At 34.4% G+C, this 18,553-nt stretch overlaps 1 protein-coding gene across 2 annotated transcripts in view; it reads left to right on the top strand.

Moving 5' to 3' along the window:
• The window catches only part of LOC145666600 (uncharacterized), a 55,768-nt gene extending 37,728 nt beyond the window's left edge, over window positions 1-18,040 (top strand). For both annotated transcript variants that reach the window (XM_081734005.1, XM_081734004.1), the window contains 2 exons: window positions 2,811-3,008; window positions 7,446-18,040. In XM_081734005.1, the coding sequence (XP_081590131.1) occupies window positions 2,811-2,996 (186 nt within the window). In that variant the 3' untranslated portion in view covers window positions 2,997-3,008; window positions 7,446-18,040. The remainder of the gene's footprint in view (window positions 1-2,810; window positions 3,009-7,445) is intronic.
• The last annotated feature ends 513 nt before the right edge of the window (window positions 18,041-18,553 follow it).

Consider the following 18,553-nt stretch of genomic DNA (forward strand, 5'->3'; position numbering starts at 1 on the left):
CAATTCAAAAATTACCTTTACAACACTCATCATGTTCAATGTTCAGTTCGGGACTGGCTATCTTTATTGATTTTCGAACTGGCATCTCATTGGCATTTTGCAAGTGTAAATTATGCAACCTAACATACCAGAATGGTCGTGTTGTTTGCCTAACCATCATACAGTTTTCCTGAAAGTTTTACATTTGATAAGTGTTTTACAGGTTGCCTAAACTCAAACTCTTAGGTAACAAGAAAAGTAACATAAACCAAGGAAGAGATAAAAATCCATTTTTGTTTTGGTATAGAATTTGCTTACATCTCGTTCTCTGTCCGTGAAACGCTTTTTGAAAGCTTCAGATATTCTATTAAAACCTAATATAAATTCAGTTTATAGAATTAGTCATAAACGGCCATTTTATTTATGATATTAGTTTAACGGTAGGAAAAGAACATACAGAATTTATTCTTTCTTTAGCGTTATATCGTGTCAATACATTTGAATTTGGAAACATGGGTATAGTATCTTAAACTTCTCCCGTTTGGTTAATTTGGAACAAGTTTCTCTCTATGAACCAGGGATATCAAATCAGTGGTTTCGGCGTAATTTGCAGCTTTATGATTTTTTTTTATGTGCTGATTTACAACCAAAAACTACAAATTGTTTAGAAAAAAGAGAAACTGATCACTAAATATACTATTTTCTCATAGCTGACGAATTAAGTACTATCGTAAACAGAGAACATGCTCAAAATTACAATAAACTCAGACATGAACGCCTCATAAATGGTAGTATTAAACAAACAAACAAACAAAAAACTTCATATCGAAGCGAATAACTGAAAAAAAAAGTATGACAATTGGCATACAAATTGCTAAAATGACGACCTCAGTTCATAAGCTTTCCACGAAGGTACAGATGTCAAATTTTGAACAAGGTAGAACATAAAACAACACACAACGCGCTGTAGCACTAATGTGTAATTTGATTCGTAAATTTACTTGAGTGTGAGAAAGTTGTCAGTGTAGAGAAATAAATTTCAAAAGTACAGAATAATCAAGTTTAATGAAATAAATCTAAAATACACAAATTACATATCTTGTTTGTCTCCCTTGATTGCGTATGCAAGGATACAGCTTACGATGTACTTAAAATCATTGTCACTCGCGTTGAGAGCATGTCATTTATGTGTTGGGCGGCTTCCAATTCTTCTCTCTCAACTCCTCTATATATGTTTCTGGTATGGGGTGTACAAGATCTTTCTTGTGATCCCAAATGTAGAAGTCACATGACGTTAAATCCAAAATTTACACCAACCATGTTATGGAGCCACCTCGACCGATCCATCTGAGTGGATAATTATTGTCCAACAACTGCCGCACGCCTTGATTGAAGTAGACTGGGCAGCCATCATGCTAGTGAACCATGTCTTTCGCAATTATTAAATGTTCTTTCATGTTATAATGCGAAAAGAAATTTGAGTGTACTGTTATTTCTTCACTGAAGTTGAAATGTTCAAAAAAGCTCAAAATTTCTTGGGCAAACAGCCATTACTTTTTCCGATCATGACCTCTGTGACTTCATTTCACGCCACGTCGGAGCTTTTGTAAGGGCGAAAGATGGTCTAACGCCATACTAATATGATAAAGTCTACTTTTTAAATTATTTTTAGGCGTTTCCATTAAATTGTAAGTATCTGCATTTATTTATTAATTAGTGTGTGTTGTTTCCCTCCTTTCTTGTTGCACAAAAAATGTGGCCATCGTTTTTAAGAACACACAAAAATGAGCAAGATGATAGAACAAAGAATTGTAAAAGTTAGTAAAGAAGATTGTATTATTTGATATGTAGATGATTATGTAAGAAGTCGGACGAGATTTCGCAATCCTTTAAAGTAGAATAGATTCAGTGTGGATTATGAATCCTGGACCTGGAATACACTCAAAGATCTTGGATATAATTGCTCGGATATTTGTAAGATATTGTTGGGAATACGTTGTTGAAGATGTACAAGAGTAATTCGGAAATTAATCTTAGTTCTGCTGTAAATAAAACTCACACTAGATATTTAATAAATAAATAAATAACAGGAAAAATACATTTATCCTCTATTTTTCAAGATAGTCGCTATGTAAAATCAAGCATTTATCGTACCAACTTACAAATTTCTTCCGTATAAAACTCAGCCTCCTGATAATTCAACTAACCTGACAACAGCATTTTGAATATTCCTCATTATCAGCGAAATGCTGTGGTTCAAGCCACTTTTTGATATGAATAAACAGATAAAAATCAGAAGGAGCCACGGGCTGTACGGAAGATAATCAAACATGCCTCATTTGAATTGACACAAAAGGTCTTGTGTTCCGAACAGTGTGAGAGCGAGCGTTGCTTTTCCTTCTTTGAAAAAAACATCCACTAACCCACAACACCCTCACTCGTAATGTTACCTAAAGAAATCTTATCACTCCATGTACCTCACATTTGGCAGGATTTTCTATGGCAATACACCTTTTGTGACGTTATAATCAGCATACTGTACTCGCGGCAACACGATGTTTTTATTAGCACAACTGGGTGCTTACTATTCACAGATTGCCTGATGTAACAGTAATACCGCTCCGCCCAATACTGCTGTACGCCGCGCCACAACTGCAGTTACTTTCTGAATTACCTTTATTGAAAATGTAAGATGTGTTGATATATTTTGCCTTAATCAGGTTTTTTATCATTATTATTATTATTATTATTTATTTATTTATTTATTTATTTATTTATTTTAAAGTCGGGATTTCTTTTTCATGTTTCTAATGATAGATGTACTTTTCCAGCACTGCAAGAAATGGATTGTTGGTACAAGATGTTGTGAGTTTTCTTGTGTTGAGACGAACGAAACTGTTATAATGATTAACGGCACCTTGGTCACTATTGATAGTGGTTCATTTGGAGTCATACTAACATCACCTGTTCTTATTGCCCTTACGTGCCTTGTTTTTATCCTTGTTCTCGGCCAGTGATATTGCTAGAAGGTACTGTATTTTACTTCGTTTTTATATATAAAATATCAATCATAAACTATATTGATAACCTTGATAGTATTGTTATATTTTTGAATCGAGAAGTAAAATCAATATCATTTTACACTGATAGTTATTACGCACTACAAATAATGATCTTGTAACCATTCATTATTTACAGAATATTTGGTCTTCTAAAGCAAGGAAATTGAACTTTGGTACTGTAGATAATGAGCAAATTCGTCTATTGTTACAAACCAAACACAAATAGTAGCAACTAGTAAAGAATACTCAGTCTGTACTGTTTACTTTTTTTATTTAGACGTACGGTAATGTTAAATACTATTCAATAGTTTCTGCAGTATAGCTTTCTCGAGTCCATGTGAGTTGATTGAATGTGTTTTTTCCTGCCTGCCTTTTCACTAATCTATTATTTATGTTTGTTATATCTGTTCCTTGTACTTCAAGTGTCAATTATAGGACAGTGTGATTTCATTTATTATCATAAAAAAAATCATTAAGTGTACTTGCTGTTTAATTGTAAGGTTATAAATTTTTCTTTTACGACATCCTGAAGTTAAGTAATATGTAAGTAGGTCTCTGATACGTTATTCACAAGTTAAATCATGAAAATGAAATGCCTTGTTTGCGAACACAATTGTGTGTTGATACAATGTTGATTTTGATCTTGAGCAGTAATTAACAGTAATACAGCAGTAATTAGTTATGAAAACCGCCTATACCGTCTATCAAGTGAGTCTTAATCGAATCTCTTGATTCCCCGAGTTGAATAATTCCAAATTCTTAGTGGTTCTCCACTGAGAGATTTGTTAATCTGGATCGAATCCTTTGATTCCCCTGAGTTCCAACGTGTTTCTCAAATTCAGTTGCTTTCTTTGTGGAATATAGACATTTCAATTTTTATCGACGTCCCTTTTCAACATCGAGACTATAGGAGATATTATTGGATTAAGGGCTAGAAAGGGAAAGAGGAAAACTGAAAGAGAGAGGATTGTCGTTTTCTAGACATGCACAGAAGGTCCCAATGTTTCTCGATGCTGTGCAAAATCCATTAGAATTTGTCTGATTCTACCTATCTCAGTACATAGAATAAATCCTTCTCATTCATTCGTTTCACTTCGTTACATAATCTGAGTTGTTCCATCTCTGAATTCCCTATAGTCATCCTGATTCCTTTAAGAGTTATATATGAGAGATAGAGTTAAGAGTTATGTAAAAGTAACGTGCAATGCTATTTTATTCTATGTAAACTTTATGGGGATGAAAGTCGGACCTTCAGTGTTCTCCATCGTTATAGCCGTGGTTGATATCGATGTCTAAAATCTCAGTACGGTCAATAACACCGTGCAGATTTCCCGCATATATATATATTAAACCAATGGAACGACTCCTGAAACTGATATATTTAGTGAGAAACGCTAAAGCATTTAAAACTATAAAAAAAAGTACCTCACTTTGACTCTGAAAAGTTCAGTTTTAACGTAACCAGGGAGCTTTACAATAACAGATTGTTGTTTTGTCCCCAATTCATGACTTCGAGTAAGTGTAAGTAAGTATCATTTAATGTCTAGATCAAGATTGTACTTAGGATGATTTTTGCAGAGCATCTCCTGAAACTTAAATTTTACGCTATAATAAAGTGGGATTTTGAGTTTTTATTCTTTTCTTTCTTTTTTTTTTAAGTCAATATTTCCCTACGAATTTTTTGATTATGACTTTGATTTAGGCTGCTAAATTACATCTTTAGATTATTTCGTAAAAATTTTGGTTATTAGACGGTTAGGTTTGATAGAAGAAAAATATTTTGGAACTTTCTTCAAAAATATTTTGAAGATACGTGTTTGGTGTATATGCTGAAAAATAAATTGTGCTTCCTTCTTTCTAGAGCCTGTCTATTCTACCTGTGCCTTCGGAAACTATGCGAACTAAACTTCGGCCCCACCCTCGACACCCTTTGGCGGACGAAACCCTACCTTTGGTTAGGGAAAAGAAGTGAATGACCTCAGCTGTGTTGCCAATTTGTCACTCAGTTGTTTGATCTTGACGAGTGAAGACCGTAGGCTACTTAGAATGGCTAACAAGACGAAGCACAGCGAAGTCCATGAAATAATTCATTGTGGCAACGGTTCCGCATCCAACAATTGAAAGATCTCGGCCGCAGCAACTTATCCTTCCTCTTTCGAGAGGGCTTTGTGGTGGACAAACACCGTGCTCGTAGATTTTCCCGGGGTTCTCCCGTTTCCTTCCGCTTTCTTCATTCCACCATTTCATTCATTTCTCATCATCACCGTCTCCTTTAGCCTAACCGGCATAAACGTGGGACGTAAAACTTAAATATTTCATTTCATTTTTTTCTTTCGAGAGGGGTAAGGGAAATCACATATCGATAGCAGCGCCAGCAAGGGCACAGTTGAACTAGAAAGGCTCTAGTTAAACAAACGTAAAGAAAATCTGTAGATTAAACTAAAAGCCTTATATTTCCTATTTCAGTTAAAAGAAAAACCAGGTAGCGCTGCGCAACTTGGCAACAATAAAAAAAAATAGTGCTAATAAGACTAGTCCCATCCGTATCTCCTTTTGTCAATGAAATAATTATAACTAACTCACTCTATGGTCTATGGAAGCTGGCTGTTCGATGCGTTTACAGAAGCTCTCCTTGACTTCTGTCCTTAGCCAACTGGATCCTGTTTCTACTTTATATTCCTATTTCTGCAAGATCCATCTTGATATTGGCCTCCTATCCTCCTCCTATGGAACGACTTTGAACTTCAGTATAATGACGTCAGTATAATGACGACTTTGAACTTACATTATGTCATATTAGACGCATGTGTTCTGTTACTGTACCTACCTAATCTATACTCTCTCTCATAACATACAGCAACAGTAATTAACATTCAAGTGCCTGTTATATGAATGTGTAACATAGAGTGCTTTTTTCTCCGGTATTTCTATTTTTTAGCTCCCGCACGCAAATTGGAAAATCATCGGTTGGTGAATTAATATTTGGTCTAGGAATTAATTCGTGCGGGTGGACAAGAGATGGCGCAACGAACGGAGCGTCCCGCAGTTTCGTGTATCCACACATGTGTTGCAAACCCCTGTCATCGCGTATCGTTCGTAGTATAGGGCAGTGGATTAAAGCGTCAACAACACCAGTTTGTAGTTAAGTGAACATGGCGCAATTTGTGCCTGATAAAGTGTTTTTGCGGGGTGTCCTGCTGCATTACTTTAACATGCAGAAAAGTGCGACTGAAAGTCATCGTATTTTGGTGGAAGTGTATGGTGACCATGCTCTAGCTGAGCGAACGTGTCAGAAGTGGTTTGCACGGTTTAGAAGTGGTGATTTCGGCTTGGCAGACCAAGAGCGAGCTGGACAGCCAAAAAATTTCAAGACGAAGAATTGACAGCATTGCTCGAGCAGGATTCGTGTCAAACGCAGGAACAACTTGCAGCAGCATTAGGCGTTGATCAAACAACAGTCTCCAAACGCTTGAAAGCCATGGGAATGATTCAAAAGATGTCACATTGAGTTCCTCATGAATTGAAAGACAGAGACGTTGAAAGACGAAAAACCATTTGCGAATTGCTGCTTCAACGACAGAGCAGAAAGGGGTTTCTGCATCGAATTATTACGGGTGATGAGAAGTGGATCCATTACGAGAACCCTAAACGAAAAAAGGCCTGGGTGAAACCAGGTGAACCAGGCCCATCACAACCAAAACGAGATATTCACTGTGCAAAGGTTATGCTGTGCATATGGTGGGATATGAAAGGTGTGGTGTACTATGAGCTGCTGCAACCGGGTGAAACTATAAATGGAGAACGTTATCGACGACAATTAATGCGTTTGAAGCAAGCTCTGGCCAGAACACGACCAGAATGGGAGAACAGACATGATAAACTTATTGTTCAACATGATAACGCTCGCCCACATGTCGCAAAACCGGTCAAAACCTATTTAGAAAATGTCGGATGGGAAGTTTTACCCCACCCGCCGTATTCACCAGACGTTGCTCCTTCGGACTACTACTTGTTCGATTGCATGAACAACGATTTGATTGGACAGCGGTTTACTTCTTCAGAAGATATCGAAACATGGGTCTCTGACTGGATCGCTTCCAAGGATGAGGACTTCTTTCGCCACGGAATCCGTACATTGCCTGACAGATGGGCGAAAGTGGTGGCTAGCGATGGACAATATTTTTCTTAAGGTATTTATGTATTTTGTGTTTGTACTACAGCTTCAATGTGTGCGTACCAACTGCACGAATTAATTCCTAGACCAAATACGTAAAAGCAAATAGACTGAGTTAGATTGGTGAATTTGGTAGACATCTGATTGTATAGTTTCAATATTTACACAAATTTATTTTTAGTTTTTGTATGCTATATATTAATTTGTAATTGTGTTGTTTCATTTGACAGCATTGTCTGTGCAGTTGGCAAGAGGACGATCACAATACGTATTAAACTGGAATCATACGTACGAGATAAGTTGACCGCGTTAGCCAAATTCAGATGCTGCTTCACCGAAGAGCACCTGCTAGTTAGTGAAGTGTTTGAAACAAGAATTCTTTACTGTGTGTAAACGCTGCGCGTTAATGCAAGTAGGCCATTATTTATTAGGAATATAGTTATGTAACAATTTTGGCATTTAAACGCTCTCAGTTTCCTTTATTCTGTGCTGCAGTTGTATGTTTCAAAACACTTTGTATCTTTTAGAGTTCCTTTACTATTTCTTTAAATGTACATTTAACGTTATAGTAAATAAGTTATAGTAACGTTATAGGCATAAGCAGTTCTTTTATGACTCAGAGTATAGTTTTGGAATTATCTTCATGCGATTACTTACAATGTAATGCGTATTTGCCTTTTTATTGTTATTACTTTTCTTGTGCCATAGAGTGGTAGTAACTTGTTAGGACCTTCTGTAAGAGAATAGTGTAGATTGTGATATTACAAATTATATAATTAAGAATGTATGTCAAAACTAGCAGTATCGTGTAAGATTCTACGTTTGAGCTATTATTTTATTTTTTAAATCACTTAGAGATGCAAATCATCCACGAAAATTACTTTGAAAATGAGAACAAGGTAATCATTAACATTTTATTTTACTCGTGTTTTAAAAATACTCATTTTTTAAATGTATCCAATGGAAATGCATTAACTTCGTATATTTTCTCGTAGAGATATTGCTGCTAACTGTTAAAAAGATATCTGTTATTCTAAATAAATTATGAAGTCTTCCTCCAGGTTATTTACAATAGTACAAGACAATTTAGGAGTATCAAAAAGCAATTCCGTTTACATAATTATGTGATTAAAATGTAATGTGTCTGTCAACTTTGTTTTTAATGCGGAAACGTTCTTGTGTTTCAAATACAATTTACTTTTTCACAGAAAGTTCGTAGATCATTACGTGGAAATATAACAGATGAAAACACTAGTTAAAGTGATTCAACCAGTGGGCAAGGTACTGAAATGGAGCCGCTGCAGTTTGACACTATTTACAGTGATCTGGAAACTATGTTCGATATGTAATAATTTTTGACGGGTAAATATATATAAAATGAATAATATTACAAATCATGACGCTAAAAAGAGAACCAGAATTTGAAGATCATATTCTGAATGTCTGTGAAACTAGTTGGCACCATAATCAGAATTCGAGTATATCAGAGATTAGTACAACATATTATTATGAAGCATAACAGTATTGAAAATTATATTTTATTATTATTATTTGTACTGAACTATTTATTTAACACTTGAAATTCGATAATACGTTGTTGGGTAATGAAATTTCAATTACGAAGATAATTTATATTTTCAATGTAAAAGAACTTTATTGTGATTCTGTCGTAATTCATAGTACTATCAGAAATTATAATTTCTTCAGTAATTTAGTTTGCATAGCATTAGACAACAGTCTTTTATTATAGATTTGTCTCTATTTCTGTTTTTTTAAGTATCACCAATGGTGGCCTTCGCAACCTTTTTTCGTAACAAGAAAGATTTTAGGAACATAATAGTAGCTTATGACAAGGTTTGTCTTTTATACGTATTTGTTTGTGCGAAGTCTCAATAGTGCTTATATTTGTGTAATATATATAGATGAGTGTAGAAATGCTCGTTTTCTGAAAACCTTGCTCATCACTGTTTTCTGTCTATTTTGTAGTGTGTGTTTTTAAAAATACTTGTTAGTACAGGGGACAATCTATTGTTAAAGCTATGGGGGAAAAAAATGAAAATTCAACAAAAGAGATGTAAGTAATATTATAAGGAATATAAAAGCAGTTGAGAAACAATGAAAAGGACTGCATTTTTTCCCCTGTTGGTTTGTGGTAACATAGATTGTCTTTTATTGTTAAGAAAACTCAAAAAGTTGTGCAAGTAAATTGTTCAGAGTTATGCATATGCTCATCAAATATTAACTTTCGAAGTCAGTTACGGATGAAGTTAATTGTCAAAAGAATCTTTATAGAGAAGAATCTTTGGGGCATCAAAAATGACAATGCTAGGTTCTTGGCTTATGAATTTTTTTCAATTTTTAGTGAAAATATTCTGTGTATTATTATTATATCACAGTGTTCGTTATATTGTACACGTATTTAGTACGTTTATATGTTAGATGTTATACTCTATCTATCGTAGGTAAGAATCTAATGATAGATGAAAGTTTTAAGAAAGATAATTCTTCACTTTAACACGCATTGTATTCATATATGTAACGAAGGTGGATTGTTACAACACTGGCGTGGCTTATTGCAAGCCGATGAAGGAATATATTTATCATAAAATCCCATATATAAAAATAAAATACAGAAATTTCAAAACAAAGGAGATTTATAGTTGATAGGAAATAGGAGATTAATATATATACAATATTATTGAAAACTATATAAAGCTTGATTAGTTACGTTACATTGAAGAAAGTACACTGTGACGAAAGAAATTGTTTCTTTTAGTGAAGGAAGTTGCTTGGTTCCCCGCCCCCCCCCCCAGCTTGGTTGGTTGGTTCGCCCTCTTACAACCATAAAAGGGCTTAAGTCACAGATAAAGTATATAGAAAAGTGCGTGTAAGATGGTTAAAATATAAATTCAGACTACCAGAAAATCTCTTTGTGATATACCTAATCTTCTGTAAATTGGTACTTCTATGTAATACTACCATTTTGAGTACAACCGAATTTGTTTCAGCGTACTTTTGGACAGGTCTTACACTCGAGGTAAAAGAAATGTAGATTAATTTGAAAGCTTTTCCGAACAATATATAAATATAAATACCTGTTCCATTACGTGTTTTACGATTGTTGTTATTATGCCCATGAACTGTGATATATATATGTGTGTGTATATATATATATATTGGTGGTTGCATACGAAATTAAACATAATATTAACTATAAACTTTCAAGTTACCGTTAAGGTTAAAGCAAAAAAAAAAGACTAAAAAAAGTAAACACTGTATTTAAAATCTGAACCATTTAGTTAACTTTCGATATATTAGTTGTAGTAGAAAAATGTTTGAGTGTAATGATGTATATAATGCTAAATATAATTTTGTTTTCTGGAAAGAAATCGACTTTGTTCCTGTTACTGGGCTGCAGATAACTCATGGAAATTTAAAATGTAGGGATCTTTATTTTCTATTTTTTTTTTTTAACATATTGTACATTAACATCAAAGAACATTAAATATTCACACTTGGACATACATTCGACGGAATCACAGAATTTTCTTGTCTTGATTCAGCATTGCGAGCCTTTGCAGAATATTACTTGAATAGAAGGTTGGGACTTCGGTCTAGAAAATCAGAAATAATAGTATCGGGAACCGAAGCGCTAACAACGCATCACTCAGTCGAACGTGCATCATCTGATCGTGCACAGCTCTTCGAGTGAACTTTTGTAGTACTAAGTTTAGTTTTATGAATAATCTGTTATAATAAACAAGATAATGAAAACCAGCCACTATTATTTCTGTAAAATTTAGATAAGTGACCAAATTTCTTTTAAAAAACAAGACGATTATAGAGAACAACGGCATTCACATGAAGTGGCATGATCAAAGATTGAACAAACAAAAGAATCATATAAGTACGTATATATATTGGAATTTAACACCGAGTAAATATTACAGCCGCTTGGGAGTAAAAGTCGTGAAACCTTACTGCTTATGTTCAGTATGTCAACCCTAACAACGGAAAGAACTTAAAGAATAAATAAATGTACAAAATTTGGTTAGAAATAGTTCCTTTTCTCCCGTTAGTAATTAAAATTAAGATAATGAAAGAAAATACAAATTACTAAATAAAAACACCTCTAGTAACTTTACAATTTTTTCTTATCTCTAATGATAGCACCCCCTCTGTTTTGTTAAACACTTACATAACTTCCACTGTTTGTTCATTCTTTTTCGCACTATTTTTATGGTATAAGTGTGTCAGTGAGTATGGTATAAGTGTGCGAAACGTTGTGGAAGAACGTCTTATAAAGCAGTAAATGAAAACTCGAGTACAATATTTTCATTCGTTTTCGAATGGTCCACTCTCAGAGATTTGTCTTTTTTTGTGTGGTATTTTATCTAGGTAGTGAGTGATCTTAATACTAACTGCCATGGCAGATGTTCCAGCTCACTATTACGTTCATCGAACCAATCTGTGACTTGTTTAGCAGTGTGAATAAGGCAGTTATCATTCTGGAACACTGCACCATCGTCCGGCAAGAGTGTTCGAACCATAGAGTGTAAATGGTCCTCCAGAATGGTTCTATAGCCCTTGGCCGTGACATGACCTTCTAGAACAATGAGGAGGGCCCAAAGTCTATCACGATATTGCACCCCAAATCATAATGGATTCGCCTCCATGTTTGCCTGTGGGTACCAGGCAATCTGGTTTGAGTGTATCAGAGGGGCTTCTCCAAACGAACGCTCACCCTGCAGTTTAGAAAACAGTGTCGCTGGGCTCAAACGAGAATGTGACACGTTTTAGGTAATCTATCGACCAGGTTTTATGCTTCTGGTACCACTGAACCCACTTTGTGGCATTTGTGCTACTGATGAAAAGTTTCGGTATCGCAACCCTGCCATGGATGCTAACCTTATTCAAATTATTTTCATGCACACAGGTTCTTTGAGGTGTGTGTTTACTTCTGCGGTGGTCTTTCATTTTTGTCTAACAATCCTAGTCAGTGTCCTGACGTCACTTTCAGATAACTTTCGTTTTCCCCTTCAGTTGCTGCTCCTAGATGCGGTTCGTCCTTCTTGTTCATATGTACGCATCACCCTGGATACTGCAGCTTGAAAGAAGCCACAGAATGTTGCAGTTTTGGATACAGATGCACCTGTTAGACGCGTCCCTATGATCTCCCTCTTTTAAAGTTGGATATGTCCCCCATTATACCTCTCTACGCACACGATTTGACGTTCACTGACGAGTCTCTTCTACTGGAGTGACTACCAAGGACCTGCAGACGTGACTCATAGCAGAAAAATACGGTATAAACTACCAGATGGCTCTGGTGATCCTCGTGAACATCCTATGCCATGTGTGCTGGTGTTTCAGCGTCCTGTGCATGTATGCTTAAGTATCTATAGGCTTAAATGTAGATGTTGAAGTCAATAATCATTTGTAAGGAGTGAAACCTTAATTGAATATTGGAGCCCACAAGTAATTTGGAGTTTTCGAAATTATGTGGAAGTCTGTGTAAATCAGGAAAGAATTCATAATCGAGGCTTTACAGAAATGTGAAGTGTATTATTTTGAAAAATATTTTGTTTCCTGTGGGAAATTCAAATAACTGCCGTTGAACATTTTTTAAAAGTAAGATCAATACAATTCATGTGAAAAAACACAGTGAAATGCAGTCAACGGATTGCTTTAACATAGTGCAATAATCTAGATTTCCCGTTTGATTTGCGCTATTGGCTATGTATTTTCTCCCGTTTATTTTACTTAGTTATTGAATGAATAATGCTGTATTGAATGAATGTTCCTTTTGTATCTCTAGTGTGCTCACCGTTAGGCAACATTTCCTTATTCCAAAGACAAAGTAGAATATTAATGAACTGCCCTTTAGGAATCTAGTTATATTTACTGGTGACCAAAATAAACTGTGGGGTGTAGTAGAGACATATTAGAACTAAGAAGTTCTTCAGTAATAGAAGTGGTTATAATGATAATTACTGAAAAAAATCGCATGCATTTATGGCAACAGTACCTTCGAAATATCGTTTCAGAAAGAGGTTCTAATCATGAGGTGTGTTTTTATTCTTAGAGTTAATTATAAAGTTATTTTATATGACAGAAGTAAATTGTTCATGAAAATTCTTATAGATGAAACTTTACGAAAGTTGACAGTTTTATTCAAGTGGCTGTTCCAGAGGAAATTTTAAAATTGCAGCTCGCTATATAAAATGCTTCTGTACTCGTAAAAAATTCTTTACCATGTGTTTCCTTTCTTCATTTGTTATTTCCTTCTTGCCGAATTCTTTCTTAGTTTACGACTTCCGTTATTCATCTAAAATACATTGATGAGTAATCTAACAAATATCTACTTACATTTATTGATTGATAAAAGTGCCAAGTAACAGGTTAACATATTCGAATTCTTTCATTATAAATATTAGAGGATCTTCCGTTTTTATATCATCGCAGGCAGGATATTCAATTTCGATACGATTGTCTTGTTCCGTATTTATATTCATAACATCTTTCTATAATCAACTATTGATTCAGATTTGAAATAATGATTTCTTACGGTCTTTTTGTTTTTAAATCAACTATTATAGGTGAATACACATAGTATTTAAATTTTACTGCATGAAATATAACACGATAACAATTTTTGCAAATTCGAGTGTTTTTTCTATATATTTATCGATAGTTCTATAGAATTAATAGTATGTAGTTGTTGTTATATATTTACATCTTACTATAATGTGATATTTCTGGTTGTTTTGTTAGGACATCAGGACTAACTAACCAAATTATGAACAAAGAGTCGTACTCTTTTGTGGCTGATCATGCGTAAATAAGTATTCGTAATGCGAAAAATTTTTGGGTTCATCATTTTATGGTTAAAATTTCTGATTTCATGTTCGTTTAATAGTTTAATTTGTAGAATACGTGACAGAAAATATTAACAGAAATATTCATACTTTCTACAATAAATATGAACTTTTTAGTTTTTGGTTCAATTGTACCTTTTATTTGGACGCGGTTTTTTCCCCGACTTCGTTTTGTTTGATAGGTAGAAAACCTACATTTTTGTTACGTAGTTTTTACATGTGTTGGACACTTTTCAGTTTATATTAATTGTACTGAATCTGAAGTTTCTCCAGTCTGTCGAATTTTGCTTATTACAATATAATAATATAAGATATGGTAAAAAGTCATAGCATCCAATTATTAAGAATATTTATAACTGCATACTTACCATGACTCTTGATAAAGGTTAATCATTAATTAAATATATTCGATGATTTCAATAGCGCGTGTTGAAATTTAGTTTTTCGACGATTTTGGATAGTCCTAACTCTAAAACTATGCAATTTTCCTCAGGTCCGTATGACCTTTTTTCTTATTTTGATGTGAGGAATCATATCTTACGGTTTGTCGGTATAGTTCATTAACTCCTTTTATATATATATATATATATATATATATATATAGAGAGAGAGAGAGAGAGAGGAAAAAGAAATTTTAGTTCAGTATGTATTTCACTCAACTGGATAATAAGATTTGTATTAGTGAAACACTGTTATATTGTAATTATTAACCTTTAAAACTAGTTTGTATTGAAAATTAATGTCACAAATAGAAAGAAAATTGATCCTGATGTCCTTGCATGTACGTTTCTCAAATTCTGTCAATTACCCTTTATATATATAACTTTTTCCTAATGTTAAACTTGTTATATTATGTAACATTAGAAAGATAGTTTAGAAGTTAAATAATGCATTAAGTAAACGTCATGAAAAATTTGCACTTAAGATTTGAGTGTTAATACTGTTGACCATTTTCATATATATGTATTGTGTTGTGAAATCATTAATCTTTCAATTTTTTGTGACATTTTTGGTCGCGTTAGTTTCGCTCATACACAAATTTTGATCATTCAATTTGTGTGTGGATAATTGTTAAAAAATACATAATTTCACTTTTTTTCTAAATCTTGTGTACAAATATTAAATAAGATAGGAGAGAGAATATTGGAACGTCATTAATACTATTTTTGTCGCATGTTTTCAAAATTCCCCGTGAAATGTGCCATATCAAGTATCCTAGTCATATTATATTTTTCGATTTGTGCCATTGTATTTTTAATTTTCGTAACCTTTTTGGTTATTATTGCAATGAAGCGTAGTTTAGTAATTTGGTTATATGTTATACTGCTTTTACAAACAAGTGGAGAGTTTCCAACTGGAGAGTAATATTAAAGCTTTGATTTCTTGTAGCAAAGTAAACATGATTAGGTTTGATACAAACAAACAAATAGAAGAGTTTTGGGCAAATGTAACAGAAATTATCTTTAACCTAAAGAAACCGAAGTTAATGATTTAAATACGAATTAATTATAATTTTATTGTACATTCGATCTAAAATTTAATTAAAATATTAGGGCGTTAACCTGTTAAATTTAAAGTTGTTATTTTCCTCTGGAGAATAAATTAAAAATTCAATGTTTGTTATACATGTGGTTGCCGACATTTTCCTGTTTTGTTGGACGCTTATTATTGATATCTAGGTAAATTTATTCCATTCATACAACTGACTAAATTTAGGAAAATATATTGTTGTAAAATACACTGACGTGCCACCAAATTAGACACACCTGACTGAAGCTCTCGAATTGCCACGCCAACATATACGTTGCCACGATTACTCACATTGGGAGTGTAAACAGGCAGGACCTGTATGTAGCTGCAAGGCACAGTAGTTGTGACAAGCGGAATGGGAAAAGCACAGGACTTAGACTTGTTCGACTAAGGGCATATTGTTGGTGCTCGACGGATGGGGCACACCATTGCAGAGATTGTGAATCAACTGAGGTTTCGCATACCACAGTTGCAAGGGTGTGTCGAGATTATGCAAATGTTGGGAAGACATACAGGATCCGGTCACACTGCAAAGCTCAGTGTGCTTTCAATGAACGTGGACTGTGCCAGCTCAGCCATATCGTACGAACCAATAAGGTCTAGACTCTGTCCCAATTCACATCCCAGGTGAATGAGGGTTCCATCCAAAGTGTTAGTGCATAGACAGTTGAACGTTCCTTATCATCTTGGCTTCAGGATCCTCAAACCAATTCAAGGCCACCATCGAACTGAACGTCTTGCATGGGCATGAAGACACAGGGATAGGGCAATGGAAGAGTAGAAACGGGTAGTCTACCGTAGAATGATGAGTTCTGATTCCATCGCGTCTATGGTAGAGTCCGAATCTGGTAAGTACAGCATGAAGCTATGAATCACTTGTCAGTTTGTAGAATATAAAGTGGTCGGTGGTCTATTATGGCCTGATGTGCCTTCAGTTGGACATCATTGAAACCATTAGTCCGCGTAAAAGAATCCCTGAATGCCAACCGGCGTGTGGACATCCCGGGAGACCATGTACAACAATTCATAACCATGGTTCACGCCAACGGGACGGCCATTTTCCAGCAAGACAGCTGTCCAGCCCATAGGTCCTGAACAACTTCAGAGTGGTTCGAGGAACACTATATCAACCTCAAGTTAATCCAATGGACCCTCGGCATTCCAATTTTTTAACCCAGTGGAACATTGGTAGGATTTCGTGGAAACGACTGTACGGATCAGATGGTCGTGGCCAGCGAACATGTACTAGCTGTGGAGGACACATGGCTTGCAATACCTTCAAAACCTGGTGGAGTCGTTACCTCTCCGTGCCGCTGCAGTTCTTACGGCCAGAGGGGGGCTGACGCGATACTAGGTTGATGTGCCGAATTCAGTGGCAGGTCAGTGTGTGTGTGTGTGTGTGTATTATGTTAGTGAGCATGCGTTCAAGATTGATTTGACTTTTACATATTTTTAGGCTGTTCATTTATTTTATTTTTGTAATACTCAGATGAGACATTCATATTTGTATTTATTTTTTATTTGCTTTTGTATGTAATAGCATGTTTTTATTTGCTGTTGTAATATTTTTGTACACTATAAAATAAATTTATATCTAATAGTTTATTTTATTTAACATGTATTTGTCACCTTGGTCCAATTGTTATAGATGTTCATGGAACGTAGTCTAAAAACCAAATAAATAATTTTTTTAAAAAATGTCAATAATGTTAATTTACAATAGCAGTGAGTACGTTTAAAAAAAAAAGTTCACTTCTGTAGTGAAAAGAAAGGAAGCATTAATTAGTCCATTAATCTTCATTGCTAGAAGAATATAGCAACTCACTTGAGTACAATGAATTTTATAACATCACTGCCTTTGTAGCTATTAACAGTAGATAATACAGTCAGTATTTTAAATATAGAACAATCTGTATCAATATATATGTAATCTTTACTAGAGTAAAATTGTGCTTCCTATCCTGTTTGTTTGCTCAGTGTTTGGTTAACTTATATTAGCGAATCCTACTTCGGCTCTTCCTATGTGTTGCACAATTGGCAAGTAATGGGTGAAAAGAATAATTTATTATTCATTATAAAAGATCAGGTGGTTTCTAGGTTATTAAAGTAAGAAGGTTGAATGAATTTTATTTCAAGATTCTCTGCAACTAATGTAATTTTGATAAAACTGTTGAAAATGAAGAAGTTACACTCATCTAAAAGTCAAGTTTCTAAAGTTGAAACAAAAGAAAAGTGCCTAAAGACGCTTAATTATTTTTGTATTTATTTATTTTGCAATTTGGAGAAAATGATGTGCCTTTGCTTCTTGTTTGCGAAATCAAAGAAAATTTGACGTTTATTTGTGTGAAAAGTGATGTATCATATTATTGAAATTGTTTCAAAACATCTTTTAAAATAAAGTTACGAGAATGTACAAATTGTTTGTTTATTCATTATGCATTATTTGACATAAACCTCCATTCACTAAGAGATCACTGATTTAGTTCCATTCTAGTATAATTAAGAAAAAATATATTTTAGTTACTCTGATTGGCAATAATATTTGTATCATCAATCCAAATGTTAGTTTCTCGAATAAATTTCAAAACAGAAAGGAAAACTTACAAGTACATTTTAACGAACAAGGCTGCATTGAACTGTGCCATGAGATACTTGGGTTACTACGAACTTCAGTATGTTGTAACCATCCTTTAATGGTTGAAGGTTATTTCTTCACTCACTGTTAATAGCGTACAATAATAATTTTTCTTGTCCTTACACCTACTATCACATGAACTGTACGTTTAGTGTTGTACTACTTTGCACTTTTATCATAGCCCATTTTAGAAGATATGCCCAGCTATCGGAGCGACTTTTACAACTTACAAGGGACGTATGCGGACCATGACAGCTTGTTATCGCTGGTGTTGGAGGTCACGTCTCTCTATCCT

Source organism: Thermobia domestica, chromosome 12, assembly GCF_964235325.1.
Source record: "Thermobia domestica chromosome 12, izTheDome1.hap1.1, whole genome shotgun sequence".
Taxonomy (NCBI): Eukaryota; Metazoa; Arthropoda; class Insecta; order Zygentoma; family Lepismatidae; genus Thermobia; species Thermobia domestica.